Source organism: Oncorhynchus tshawytscha, linkage group LG17 (genome assembly GCF_018296145.1).
Source record: "Oncorhynchus tshawytscha isolate Ot180627B linkage group LG17, Otsh_v2.0, whole genome shotgun sequence".
NCBI lineage: Eukaryota > Metazoa > Chordata > Actinopteri > Salmoniformes > Salmonidae > Oncorhynchus > Oncorhynchus tshawytscha.
In genome coordinates, this window is record NC_056445.1 from 8,098,948 (window position 1) to 8,114,580 (window position 15,633).

General features: G+C 40.7%; 2 protein-coding genes across 2 annotated transcripts; one reads left to right on the forward strand and one right to left on the reverse strand.

Annotated features, from left to right (window-relative positions):
* Positions 1-6,087: 6,087 nt before the first annotated feature.
* Positions 6,088-11,551, reverse strand: tprkb (Tp53rk binding protein). Its single transcript, XM_024376842.2, has 4 exons — positions 11,233-11,551; positions 10,993-11,115; positions 10,703-10,879; positions 6,088-6,319 (listed from the first exon to the last, which is right to left on the reverse strand). The coding sequence occupies exons 1-4, from the start codon at positions 11,416-11,418 to the stop codon at positions 6,239-6,241; spliced, it is 567 nt and encodes a 188-aa protein (XP_024232610.1). The 5' UTR covers positions 11,419-11,551; the 3' UTR covers positions 6,088-6,238.
* A 146-nt stretch (positions 11,552-11,697) lies between these two features.
* alg10 (ALG10 alpha-1,2-mannosyltransferase) lies at positions 11,698-15,137 on the forward strand. Its single transcript, XM_024376841.2, has 3 exons — positions 11,698-12,058; positions 12,410-12,607; positions 13,110-15,137. The coding sequence occupies exons 1-3, from the start codon at positions 11,894-11,896 to the stop codon at positions 14,166-14,168; spliced, it is 1,422 nt and encodes a 473-aa protein (XP_024232609.1). The 5' UTR covers positions 11,698-11,893; the 3' UTR covers positions 14,169-15,137.
* Positions 15,138-15,633: the final 496 nt, after the last annotated feature.

The window sequence follows — 15,633 nt, forward strand, 5'->3', positions numbered from 1 at the left end:
AGGATTGTGTCGAGGCACAGATCTGGGAAAGGGTACCACAAAATGTATGCAGCACTGAAAGTCCCAAAGAACACAGTGGCCTCCATCATTCTTCAATGGAAGAAGTTTGGAACGACCAACGTCCTAGAGCTGGCCGCCCAGCCAAACTGAGCAAGCAGAGGAGAAGGGCCTTGGGAGGTGACCAAGAATACAATGTTCACTCTGACAGTTCCTCTGTGGAGATGGGAGAACCTTCCATAAGGACAACCATCTCTACTGCACTCCCCCAATCAGGCCTTTATGGTAGAGTGGCCAGACACAGAAGCCATTCCTCAGTAAAAGGCACCTAACAGCCTGCTTTGAGTTTGCCAAAAGACACCTAAAGGACTCAGACCATGATAAATAAAATTCTCTGGTCTGATGAAACCAAGATTGAACTCTTTGGCCTGAATGCCAAGTGTCACGCCTGGAGGAAACCTGGCACCATCTGTATGGTGAAGCATGGGGTTGGCAGAGACTGGGAAACTAGTCAGGATCCCGAGAATGATGAACGATGCCAAGTACAGAGAGGTCCTTGATGAAAACCAGAATGCTCAGGACCTCAGACTGGGGCGAATGTTTACCTTCCAACAGGACAATGACCAAGACAACGCAGGAGTGGCTTCGGAACAAGTCACTAAATGTCCTTGAGTGGCCCAGCCAGAGCCCGGACTTGAACCCAATCGAACATCTTTGGAGAGACCTGAAAATAGCTGTGCAGCAACGTTCCCCATCCAACCTGACAGAGCTGGAGAAGATCTGCAGAGAATAGGAGAAACTCCCCAAATGTTTTATTTTTATTTCACCTTTATTTAACCAGGTAGGCTAGTTGAGAACAAGTTCTCATTTGCAACTGCGACCTGGCCAAGATAAAGCATAGCAGTGGAGTAAACAATTAAATAATACAGGTGTGCCAAGCTTGTAGCATCATACCCAAATAGACTAGAGACTAATTGCTGCCAAAGGTGCTTCAACAAAGTACTGAGTAAAGGGTCTGAATACTTATGTACATTTATTATTTCTGTTGTATTTCATATAAATGTACAAAAAAGTTCTGAACCTGTTTTTGCTTTGTCATTATGGGGTAGATTGATGAGCAAAAAAAAACGATTTAATCCATTTTAGAATAAGGCTGTAACGTGACAGAATACTTTCCGAATGCACTGTACATCATGATATCTCCTAGAGCTTGAGATTTAGGTCTCAGTGTTTTAGCACACTCCCCTTATCTCCAGACAGCAACACCACTTCTCAATAGCCTCGTTTACACCTTGCGCTAAGATGTGATTTTTTATTATCCGATCAAGCTGATCCAATTACTATCTGATCATGTTCTGTCACAAACATGCGGTATTAAAATGTGTCTGTTATCCGTCCATTGTGTCTGCATTGTGACCACATTTTCCTGGTCCTTCCAAGTATTAACATTATTTGGGAGATTGTTTAAAAAATAATGATTTGAGTATCATGATTGGACAATTATTGATGCCTTGAGTCAATGGTGTCAATTGCCAATCATTTTACTGGGTGCTATAATGATGAATTAAATGGTTTCACCATATCGGTTGACACTTGTAAAATATCCATAGTTAGCACATATACAAAGTCAGATCCCCACAGCCAAAGTCTAAATTGGCTACAAAGTCTAAAAATGAGCTTTTTGGTCTTAATTTAACATTAGGCATAAAGTTATCAGTGTGTTTAAGGCTAGGTTTAGGTAGAAAATCTCATTTTAAGAAGATACATTGTAGAAATGGGCAAGGATTATCCATTATTATGACTTTGTGGCTGTGTTAACTAGACACGACCAGATAAAAATGCGTGTCTGACTACCTCTGGAGGTGGTTAGAGGGTATTACTACACTCAATACGTAGATGCGACTATCAGAACACAATGATTGCATTGAAAAAACAGGTTCGCTGCATTTACAAAAGCAGCCCAATTCTGATATATTTTCCTCTAATTGGTCTTTTGACCAATCCTAGCAGATCTTTTCATATCAGATCTTATTCAGAGCTGATCTGATTGGTCAAAAGACCAATTAGTGAAAAAAGATAGCAGAATTGGTCTGCCTGTGTAAAAGCAGCCGTCTAGACGAACAAAGGTCCGCATTGAGGTCTGATTGTGCTCAGATCAGGCTGACCCCCTCAGGAACTGGTTGGGGACGCATTGTGTCCGGCTTTCTTCTCAGTCTGGATACGATCAGGTTACTGTTATATAAATAATAATATCAAGCATCACTAACAGACCAAAGCTCTGGTTAAACCGGATGCCCTCAGATAACTCTGGGCCCAGTGTCCTCAGTCAAGTTTAGAGCCTACGTGCAATAACATGATTATCCGAAGGACACACAGCTGCCATCACGCAAATATACTCCCCTGTAAAACTACAAAGAGCAGCCTGCAACACTAACGAGTTTAGAAGTGCCAAGCTATCTCACTGACATTGAACCCTACATGCACTCCTGCATAAACAGGAAACACCTGAGCCTAAAGCAGACATTACCAGTCCCTAAAATCCACGCTTCCTTGACACACATACATCTCATGAAGCACTGTACACTCACACTCTACCCCCCCCCCCTACTGGTTGGGTGCCAAGAGCAAAGGACTTTGCTGTGCACCAATGGGGCCCGCTCTGGCTAGAGCAAGGCCCGCCTCCAACTCTTCAGGACCAGTCAGAAGACCAACACGACGAGACTCCACCTACATTATTCTGTGTATACATTCTGCTGTAAACTCTGGCTGAGCAGCCTAATTATTCTGACTCCTCACAGAGTCACATTCCTTAGGTCCGTGCACGATGTAGAACAAGATGACTTTGACCAATAAACTGCCTTTTTGATACACCTGATTCCACTCTGTCCAGCGTCGTTGTTTTGCATTCCCTCTCCAGTATGAAACACCAACATTACCAAAAGTGCACAAGGTGTGTGATGTCATCAGCATTCCCGCCGCAAGTCTTCAGAAACTTGTGTGAGTCACCTTTTTATTTCAACGTTGTGGAGCAAATACATTCCTACCCACTGGGCACAGATGTCAGTTCAACGTCTAGTTTTGTTTTACATTTGCTAAAGTGAATTCAACGTGAAATCAAACAAATATTTCAAACCTATCATTGAATTTAGGTTATAAATTGGGTGAAAAAAATACAAAATGACCTTTGATTACTTTTTTCAAATCGAATAAGTTTTCCACATTGATTCAACATCACCACATTGAATTATTTTTTTTAGTTGGAAACAATGTTGATTCAAACAGTTTTTGCACAGTGGTTATCGTGTGAGGAACGTGTTTGCTGGCCTCAAACGCTAGCCAGCTGGCTTATATTTAGAATATATATATATTTTTGGCTATAGTTATAAACATTGTTATAATTAAGCAATAAGGCACGAGGGGGTGTGGTATCGCGGAGTGCTGGACACAGCCCTTAGCCGTGGTATATTGGCCATATACCACAAAACCCTGAGGTGCCTTTATGCTATTATAAACTGGCTACCAACATAACTAGAGCAGTAAAAATAAATGTTTTGTCATACCCGAGGTGTACTGATATACCACGGCTGTCAGCCAATCAGCATTCAGGGCTCTTATAAAATGTTGCCTATGCCACCTCATGTTTTGCCTATGCCTTTGCCATGCTTACTGGCATTTGAATATAGTGCAGCAAAGGGGAATCCGATTCCAGACACAATATGGACAAGGGAGACACATTTAAATGTAGGTGTAGCTGCATGATTTGTTTGTAATTCCATTATCAGAATACAAAAACTGCATTAACTGTCTATACATGGCCAGAAAGATATAATTACAATCAGTTCCCAATGTGTATTTTGATTGTCGACACCTGTCTACAAATGTGGGCACAATCAGAATGTGGACAAAATCAGGAGAAAGTACACGTTAGCACCAGGTATAAATGGAGCTTCTGTAACACACAGGGCTGTTGCTGTTCAGCTATGGGACTGGGGACACTGTACAGACTGTAGATGGATGGAGGGGAATCATACTGAACCACGAGGGATCCCAGATGAAGAACTTAGACACCAAAGTGATGCTTTTTTATTTTGAGAAGGATGAACTCTACCAGGAGGTGGGATTGTGTTTTTTTATGTCTATTCTGTTCATATGAGGTAAAAAAATATATAAAAAAATTTAACATATATATTTGATAGAATTATGATTCAATATCTGCATTTGCAGTATTTGAGAAATGAAATGCACAGCATAATTATTATATATATATATATATATATATATATATATATATATATATATATATATATATATATATATTATTTACAGTAGTTTGGTCAAATAAATCTGTGACATAGTTTCTGATAATTAATTGGTGTTCTTGTCAGTAGGATCCTGTCCCTTTGGGCTTGAAGGCAAAATGATAAGAGGGAACCAGCGAAGAAATGACGATATCAGACCAAGTACATACAAGAAGTTGTAACAGCTTGCAGTGGCTGTGTCTATTGAATATCATTGTGCTGTGGCCTACATGGACCCAGGACAAAACATAGTTGCCTTGCTATCTTTGAGATAACTCAAGTACAACTGCATCATCAAAGATTCATATGTGTTACATCTGCTTCAAACATTTCCAGCACGATTCATGTTGCAGAACAAAGAATGTCAGTGAGTGGGGACACTGACAGACCCCTGTGAGACAAAACGGTGGATTTAATAAATCCCAACCTGAACTGTGACGAATGAACATGAGAACATTGATTAATGATGTTGTACCACAGTGCCCGTCCCACTCCTGCAACTCAAGGAGCCCCATTTCCTCTGAGTTCCCAGGCCAGGGGAGAGGACAGGATACTCAGGACAGGACTGTTCCCCACAGGAACAATGTGATGAATGAAAGGGCTATTTCAAGAGCGAGTTGGTTACACAATGGGGTGGATTATTTGTGGGTTTAATAGGAAAAGCTGTTTTTCATCAAATGTACTGACTGTAAATACATTGCATCATACTGTACAGTAAACCATACTTGATAAATAATCTCAAAACTAGAAATAAGCAAAGCATAGACTACTTGTGTCATTATTGTCTCAGTGCTGCTTATTTAATAAGTATTCATTGTATCTGTATTAAATTATGGAATTTGATTGAGGGCATTTCGAAATCAATGTGATTATTTTTGTAGTAAATTTGGATGTCTTTGTTTTCCAACCTTCGAGGCAATCTGCCACGGTTTACGCTCGATCAGACCGACAACGCTGCGTTTGCCTCGCAGCATTGCGTTTCAGAGGCAGTTTCAGTAGGTTCTGTGTGGTGCATGCATACTGTCTGTGTGATCGAGGCGTAACAGAAACAGAAGTACATTCATTTCGAATGGAATGCACTGCAAATGTCTCTTCAACACAATGCTGCAAGGCAAACGGAGCGTTCCAGACATGAATGCACTTCTGGCGTACCAAAATGCAACGACAATGTCGGTGTGATCAAGGTGTCAGGCTACAGGCTAAATCAATTCATTTAACAGGGTGGTGAAAGTGCACGGTGATGAGATTGACGCTCCTTTCCAATAAATATCCAGGGTCTTATTCTGGTGACATGATGATCGATGCTTGGCTGCCATTTGATAAATACAAATCATTTTGCTAATTTGCCCATAAAAATCTCATCACGTAGACAATACCCGCACTGTATGTAGGCCTGTAGGCTACAGCGCAGTGCCAAGGCCAGAGTGGCCATAACGGTGGGCACATTCTCTATATAATGCAATTTTTTGTGACAAAACCATCAGTTGAGTTGAAAATGCGATGGCAATCCATCTACATGTTTTATTGGGTACATGTGAATTTAAACGCAAAAGGTATTTTTATGTGCACTACACCTTTTCTCCGCAACAAGTCAATTTGATAAAACATCTCTGATGGGGAAATGTGCATGTCGTTTTTATGCATATTTTAGAGTATTTGCATGACAATCTGTAGCCAATTGGATGGGAACCTAGCTATAGACACTAACCACTAAGGTTGGTACTCCTACGTATGTCACTTTCTAACCAGATTCAACATGGCTGGTGTGTAAATTAACAAGTCATACGAAAACTAAAAATAAAACATGTTTAATAACATATTCGAGGAGGAAAACATTTGATTTATGACATTGTGCAACAACATCAATATGAAACGCTCAACAACAACAACAACAAATGACATAACAGGAAGGGTTCCATTTGCTGCCACGTCTTCTTGCTGAGCTACATGACATCTTTGGTTGCCATCCTGCAGACAACAGCATCCAGTAGACACGTATCCTCCTGGGGTGTGGTTTTGTACAGCTGGAGAGAAAAAAAAACAAGAGCATGGTGAGTTAGAAATATGAATTAAAAAGTGTCACTCCACAATGATACAATAGCTTTACAGTACAAAATACAGACTTTAAAAAAAACACATTGTGGACCAGTCAAAGAGTTGAGGCACTAAAAGCAGTCAGTCAAACATGGTACAATATTTCATTTGGAGTCATTTATAATACATGAAAATCTATACATTATTGCTATCAGTTATTATACATGACATCATCTATATACATGTATGCAGATGCAGTAGATAAAAGGACGCTTAGGTCCTTAAAAAGAAAAGTCTCCATCGGAGGATAAGGTGGCAGGCTTTGGTGCAATCCTTTACATTATCGTTACCTGATAGAATCACACAATTTACTTTTTTCATCTCAAACATTAAAATGTTTATTCTGGCTTGACAGTTTGACTTAATAGATCATTCCTAATGTCGCTGTGTAACCTCCAAAGCAAGGCATGAGCTTCTGTTTTAACGGATCCATCGTTGCAAAAAGAACAGACACGTTTATCTAAGGGAGCGTTTGTGTATTGGCGAGTCTCAATCAGGGATGTCAACTGTTGAGGGCCCAAAAAAGTGACACTTTTTTTTGTTGCACTGAAACATGCAAAACGAATTAACTCATTTTAAGTTAGTGAATTAGTTTTACGAATTAAACAACAAAGAATATGATCTACAAGATCAGTCTCTGTGTGTAAAATAAAAAAAAAGTGGTTAATGTGAATGAAAGTCACAGCTAAAAAATGTGAAGAAAGCAATTCAATGTTATTTGTTGCCTAGACTTACTGCATATGACACTCAAGTCTTGATAAAAAAAACTATACACTAATATTGCAGTTAGCCATGACAGCCTTTATAATAGAAAGTGTGTGACCACACACACACATCTAAATATTGCACTTGGGAAAAAACATCTTAAAGTAAAAATAGAATGAAACAAACAATGCTATTTTTGCTCTATGGTGTAGTGGCCACTATAGTAGATATTGATCAAGTGCACAAAGCTACGCGTGCAAAAATAACATTCAGTGAGTAAAACATTTAATACTCCCCCTCACTCACACAAGTGTGTAACTATCAAGTTCGACACAACAAAAGCAATATATTTGGGCTACACTGCAGTGTATTACAGGCTGCAGGAGAGCAGCGATGAGTGAATAAAGCACTTTACTGAGGCAATATTTTGAACAGAACGCAACCGCGTCACAAAAACAAATGGCCAAAGATCAAGTGAGGCAGCACAAAGTACAATAACCAAGTACAAAGTACCGGCTGCCACAAAGCACGGGTGTAAAACAAAACCTGCCGCACACCAGCCGGAAGCGTACCAACCTGACAATAAACAATACCCTACACAGACATGGAGGGAACAGAGGGCTAAATACACACAATTAAGAGGAGATGTAAACCAGGTGTGCAGGAAAACAAGACAAAACAAATGGAAAATGAAAAGTGGAGCGGCAATGGCTAGAAGACCGGTAACGGCGACCTCCAAACGCCGCCCGAACAAGGAGAGGGACAGACTTCGGCGGAAGTCGTGACAGCCAGGCCCAGCTACACTTGATCCCCGAAACCACTTGTTTAACAAGCAACGCCGCATTTACACCCAATTCTCTCATTCTGAAAATTAACCACATACTGTAGAAAACACTGGTTCACAGATAGTAGTTAGTTTGTTAGCTAGTTAACATTTTACACAGATTGCCAGGGTCCAGAAAGCAACTAAGGTGTTAGAACTTGAGGAACGACATGGAGTCATATACCAGTTAATACTATAGTGAATTGGTTAGGTTACTAACGTTAGCTCATCTGATTGTGTAACGCTAGCTAGCTAGCTGTCTGACTTTATTAGTCAGCTAATTTTCACACAATAAACTCAATAATTTGATCAGCTGAATTGGATAATGTTGCTCAACATTTCTCTGGCTAGCTAACAGAGAATTCGATCCAGCTAGCAAGATACTTAACAATGCTAACAATTCCTGTTCCACCACACCTTCTCCCTCAACTCAAACTTTCCAAACTCCATTGTTTTTCGGTTACAGGTCATGAAGTAGCTTCATCACCTTCTCACCCCAGTCTCCGTGGTCAGGCTTCTCACCTACCTCTTCGTTATCGTTCAGGGGACGCGCTGCTGTAACTGGCAAACTGTCTTTCCACACGCTGCTGTCTTTCCAGAGCGAGCGCTGATGCTGTAACTAGCAAGTTGGTTGTCTCTTCTCTCTTCAGTCGCATGCTGCATTCTTTTGTAATGTGAATGATTGGCTGAGCCTTGGACACAGCCAGAATTGGTCCAAACACGCATCACTCGTTTGATTACAGCCAGTAGTGATCCAAAGCCCCCCTCCCAAACTTTTCAGCGGATCTACACTGTAGGTCCCCTATTTTGGATTCAAAACTGCGAATTCCACCAAAAGGTGACTAGTTTGCATCCCTGCTTAATACCGAGGGGCCACTCCACATCTATATTTCCCAAAAGAGCTTCAGTATTGCTTAGATAAAACTGTACTTACGCAAGTTTCCATCCCAAAAGTGCATTTAAAAATCAGTTGGTGACACTTTAGTTCTTCACTCTCCAAAAGCGCTAATTGGAAAACATTTCAGTCATTTCTAGAATAAACTGTCAGTATCAGTGAGATGAGTCATATGAATGGAGTTGAAAAAGGCTTTGACAAGGTATAGAAAAAATGTACTTGCAATTGCAACATCACAAGCCCATAACAAAACATGTTTACAGAGATGTACATTTGGCAAAATCTCTGTCATTTTTTTCCAAATACATACAGATATTCAAACCCCTTTACTTTTTCCACATTTTGTTATGTTACAGCCATATTCTAAAATGTGTTCAATTGTTTTCTTCCCCTCATCAATGACAAAGCAAAAACAGGTTCAGAAATGTTTGCAAATATATTCAAAATAAAAAAAACAAATATTGCATTTACATACGTATTCAAACCCTTTATTCAGTACTTTGTTGCAACTTTGGCAGTGATTACAGCCTCGAATCTTCTTGGGTATGATGCTACAAGCTTGGCACTCCTGTATTTGGGGAGTTTCTCCTATGCTTCTCTGCATATCCTCTCAAGCTCTGTCAGGTTGGATGGGGAGCGTTGCTGCACAGCTATTTTTCAGGTCTGCCCAGAGATGTTAGATTGGGTTCAAGTCCGGGCTCTGGCTGGGCCACTCAAGGACATTCAGAGACTTGTGTCGAAGCCACTCCTGCATTGTTTTGTCTGTGTGCTTAGGATCGTTGCCCTGTTGGAAGGTGAACAGTCTGAGGTCCTGAGCACTCTGGAGCAGGTTTTCATCAAGGATCTCTCTGTACTTTGTTCTGTTCATCTTTCCCTCGATCCTGACTAGTCTCCCAGTCCCTGCCACTGAAAAACCTCCCCACATCATGATGCTGCCACCACCATGCTTCACCGTAGGGATGGTGCCATGTTTCCTCCATGCCAAAGAGTTCAATGTTGGTTTCATCATACAGAGAATCTTGTCAAAAGACACCTATCTTTTGGCAAACTCCAAGTGGGCGGTCACATGCTTTTTACTGAGGAATGGCTTCCGTCTGGCCACTCTACCATAAAGGCCTGATTGGTGGAGTGCTGCAGAAATGATTGTCTTTCTGGAAGGTTCTCCCATCTCCACAAAGGAACTTTGGAGCTCTGTCAGAGTGACCATCGGGTTCTTGGTCACCTCCCTGACCAAGGTCCTTCTCCCCAGATTGCTCAGTTTGGCCAGGCGGCCAGCTCTAGGAAGAGTTTTTGTGATTCCAAACTTCTTCAATTTAAGAATGATGGAGGCCACTGTGTGCTTGGGAACTTCTATGCTGCAGAAATGTTTTGGTACCCTTCCCCAGATCTGTGCCTCGCCACAATCCTGTCTCAGAGCTCTACGGACAACTCCTTTGACCTCATGGCTTGGTTTTTGCTCTGACATCCACTGTGGGACCTTATATAGACAGGTGTGTACCTTTCCAAATCATGTCAAATCAATTGAATTTACCCCAGGTGAACTCCAATCAAGTTGTAGGATCTCAAGGATGATAAATTGAAACAGGATGTACCTGTGCTCAATTTTGAGACTCATAGCAAATGGTCTGAATACTTATGAAAACAAAGTATTTATGTTTTTGACTTTTAATAAACCTGTTTTCACTTTATCATTATGGGGTATTGTGTGTAGATTGCTGAGGATTTAAAAAAGCAAAACATTTTCGAATAGGGCTGTAACGTAACAAAATGTGGAAAAAGTCAAGGGGTCTGAATACATTCTGAAGGCACTGTATATATTATATTAGTGTGTGTGTGTGCGTCCAAAACACTCCAGGAAAAACAAGACTTAGAAAGAAAAACAAGACCAACCTTTTTGACCTTAGCAGGGTCGGTCAACATGGAGACATCTTCAACTGGGATCTGTTGTCCATCCACCTTGGCAATGATGTCAGTCATGTGCTGCGTCTCCTCTTTGAGATGGACTAGAACTATGAGAACAGCACTGTCACTGTCTGACATCCCAAACCTCTTGAAGGCCTCTGAAATCTAAAGGAAAATATTTGTCAAAGACATTGAGATGGGATATTACTTTGAAAGGAGTGTCAACATATATGTGTGTGTGTGTTTGTTTGTGTGTGATACATTTAGAGGCTACTTACATTATTAGTGGGTGAAAGGTTGTAGATGATTTCGGAATATAAACTCCTTGTCTTCATTTTTCCAGTACTATGTAAATGAACTGCCTTGTTTGCTGCCACTAGCACTTGGAAGGGGTTCACTATCTGCAAACATTTCAAATCATCAGTTTGTGGATCATTACATCAACTTCAGTCAAGCATTCATACATTACATCAAACCAACATTTCTAGCTAGCTAGCTAGCTAGCTACATTGTCTCACCATAGACGGGTTTATCAAGGCACCATTAATCTTTCCTTCCATGGCATTTTTCCTCAATTCTGCAGCGTTTTTGACATCTTTGAATAGCAACTGAGTTACAGTACGATCAGGAAAGAGTTCCAATTCCTGAGTTGAATACATAACTGAAGGAAAACGAATTTGTGGATTAAAAAAAGACTCGAACATTTCAGTTAGACCATCTCACGTGGTTTAAAAAAAAAGAAATACACTGGGAACAAAAACAAGGTAACACAATTAATCTGAAAGGTTCCGGTTTTACACGACTAAAAATATTTATGCTGTACCTAATAATTGTCAATACTTATTATGAAATAAAATACATTAGATATACTCGCATTTTAAAACGATTGTACGACAGAGAAGCAATTCAATAATTTGTGAAATGATATTGATAGGAACTTTGAATTTTTAAACAGCTTCTGTACGGACTACCTCCCACTGACGGGACCACCAAACTGTCAAAAAATGTAACTCTTCCGTTCGCTTTTTAGCTAGATTAAAATATCTGTATTTTTTGTCATTTTATATACATTTCATCTGTAGTTAAAATGAAATTAAACGTATGTTGCGTACACCATATATAAATATCTAGCTAATTTTAGATTGATTTCCGCGTTAGTTCGGGAATTTCTAGGTGAAGATGGAGAAATTCGAAGGGTACATTTTCACTGCTCTCTGCAGCACCAACTTTTTGGTTTCGTGTCTCCTTTTCTCCAAAATAACTCGGGAGCAAAGGGAGCCCTACATGGACGAAATATTTCACGTCCGTCAAGCTCAGAAATACTGCTACGGGAAGTTCAACGAGGTATCATTTTGCTCTGTCAATGACATTTCCTTGATTTTATTACATTGTTTGCTTGTCGGATTAACGCAACGCTTGTCCTTGGAATATTGTGACAGAATGCTAGCTAGACTTTTTAACCCTTCTCTAAGCCATCTGTGACTATGAACACAGACAGATTACTCTCGCTAGTCATTATTGTGGATACCATGCCTGAATCCTGAAAAGCATTGTAATTCTGCAGTGGTATATAGCCCTATATATAACTAAACCATTTGGCATCTGTCTAGTTTAAATAACATGAACCCTTTTAAATTAAATGCTGTAGTAGAGGCTCTTTAACGGGTACTTTTTCCTTTCTCTTTGTTGTTCCAGTGGGACCCAATGATCACCACGCTTCCTGGCCTGTACCTGGCGTCAGTGGGCGTGATCAAGCCAGTGGTGTGGCTCGTGGACCTCACAGGGAAGGTAGTGTGTTCTACCGCAATGCTGCGCTTTATCAACCTCCTCTTCAACTGTGGCATCCTCTACCTGCTCTATCTCATCATCTGCAAGCTCCACCTCAAAGAGAAGGTAATAATGTTATTTAATGGTATTACATGTTATTACATTTATAACATCCCCAAGGGTGGCAAGCTCCTGTTCTGGAAAGCTTCAATGTGCGCACTAGCATTTGTGATGTGGTATATTTTGTCATTAATTGTGTTTAGTTGGTGTTTTGTGCTGTCAGCTAAATCTGGTTGGGGGAATAATGGTTGGGTATATTGAGCAATATGTTATAATGTTTTGTTAGGATTAATTCTGAATCTATGTCAATGTTTAGATTTGTTTAAACTTGGGTGAAAAGGAAGTTAGTGTTGAAATATATTACATTAGACCAACAAAAAAAAACGGATTTTATATTGTGCTAAGCTTTGTTTTTATGTAGACATGGCTTTTGCTCCAGTACAACTTTTACTCACCGTACGCAAATAATTTTGGTATAAATTAAGACCTTTAAAAAAATTATTGAATGCCCTTAAAGCTTCAATTGCATTCATTTTGTTAGTCATAACAACCATGGTTTCTCTTTCAGACTAAGACGGCCTCCCGCAGAGTTCTCTCAGCCCTGTCCCTGTCTACCTTCCCCGTGCTCTACTTCTTCAACTTCCTTTACTACACAGATGCCGGATCTACTTTCTTCATCCTCTTCACATACCTCATGACTCTGTATGGCTGTCACAAAGCCTCGGCACTCCTCGGCGTCTTTGCCATATTCTTCCGCCAGACAAACATCATCTGGGTGGCGTTCTGTGCCGCCACGGTGGTGGCCAACAAGATGGATGAAACCTGGAGGACAGAACAGTCGAAGAAGAAGGATGACAAGTTGCCCTGTCAGATACCTTTCTCCGTAAGTGGGGTGAAGAGAGTGATGCGTTTCCTGTTGGAATTCCTGACCACAGCCAATCACGTGAAGGCTGTGACGCTAGTGGCGTGGCCGTACATTCTTGTTGCCGTGGGTTTTATCGCGTTCATCGTGTTGAATGATGGGATTGTAATCGGGGACAGAACCAGTCACGAGGCCTGTCTCAACTTCCCTCAGCTCTTCTACTTCTTCTCCTTTGCCCTCTTCTTCTCCATCCCCACGTCGCTGTGCTACCACCGAGCTCTCCGCTTCCTCCAGACCCTCAAGAAGCAGCCACTGCTCTACTTAGTGATCACAGGACTCTGCCTGCTCCTAGTGTGGAAGTTCACCTTTGTGCACAAGTACCTCCTGGCTGACAACAGACACTTCCCCTTCTATGTGTGGAAGAGGATCTTCCAGAAGCACGAGGCGGTGCGTTTTGCCCTCATCCCGGCATACGTGTTTGCAGCGTGGAACTTCGTGGACGCTCTGAAATCCCGGTCGTTGTTCTGGATCCTGGCGTTCCTGGTGTGTCTGCTGGCGGCCACAGTGCCTCAGAAGCTGCTAGAGTTCAGGTACTTTATTGTTCCGTACCTGCTCTACCGCCTCCACATGCCCCTGCCCTCCCTCACCAGACTGGTGCTGGAGTTCCTGTTCTATACAGCCGTCAACGCAGCCACACTCTACATCTTCGTCAACAAGACTTTTCAATGGCCAAATAGTCCGGCTGTACAGAGGTTTATGTGGTAGCCTGACCTGAACAGGAGGAACCCAGTCATTTGGAAAAACTATAGGTTATACTTTTTCTATTTTAAATGAGTAGGGCCAGGAGTTTTCCCTGTTGTGATGCGATCATACTCAGGAAAAAAACCCATGGCCCAACATGTGAGAGAATGCATTTCATGTGAAGAATACTTTGAAAAGCACAAGACGTTTATAATGTACATTTGAACTGTGACTTGTACATTGAATTATGTCATTTGGATGGAGGAAGAGGCCAAAAAAAATGTAAAAGCCAAATTGTAAAGCAGCAATCTGTGTATTATACTGTATGGTTAAAAAAAATGTTTTCTGCAAATTAAGAACGTTCATGACTTATCTTAATTTAACTCTATGGTAGAGTTAACGAAATGATGTGGCTCTCTTTGTAAACATACAACATCCCTGACTGTATTCAAATAAATGAATTGGTCTGTATTTCCCTATTTCCCTATTCTCTACTGGATATAGCACCCATAAACCATGTAAACAAACATCTGTGTTTACATTCTGCTGCAATATTCTGAAGAGTAAAGCTGTGATATACAATGGGTTAGAATCCTCTTTTTTCTTTCTACTGTATTTTAGATGATCTCAATCCTGCCCCCAACTGCGATCCCTTGAATAATGTTCTTGAACTTCTTTGTGTTACTTGAGTGTGTTTGGTTGCCCTAAAATTCCAGAATCTTTCTCTGTCCTTTAGGCCTAAGATATCATCCAGTAGCTTAACTATTCAAGTTAGTTTATTAAATTATTGTCTTTAATAACACATGTAGATTCTTCAAAAGTAGTGTATACATTAGCTTCAGAAATGTTTATTTGGTCAGAATTGATTACTTTAACCTGTATTTTCTACCTGCATCGTTACCTGTCTGTTGCTGATCTTTTATTGTCCCTGTATGGCTGTCCCTGGGCTGAAATGATCAAATGAAGTGACACAATAAAATTATTCATGTCATACTAATATTGTTGAGTACATTTTTGCCACTTCCTGATGCTTTCATACACCAATTTCACCACAAGGTGGTGGTCTAATAGTTTGTGAATATAAACTCAGGAAAAAAGTCCCTTTTTCAGGACCCTGTCTCAAAGATAATTTGTAAAAATACAAATAACTTAACAGATCTTCATTGTAGAGGGTTTAAACACTGTTTCCTGTGCTTGTTCAATGAACCATAAACAATTAATGAACATACACCTCTGGAACGGTTGTTAAGACACTAACAGCTTACAGACGGTAGGCAAAATAAGGTCACAGTTAAGAAAAGTTCAATGTGCCTTAGGCATGCTGCAAGGAGGCACGAGGACTGCAGATGTGGCCAGGGAAATAAACGTCAATGTCTGTACTGTGAGACACTTAAGACAGTGCTACAGGGAGACAGGACAGACAGCTGATCGTCCTCGCAGTGGCCGACCACGTGTAACAACACCTGCACAGGATCGGTACATCCGAACA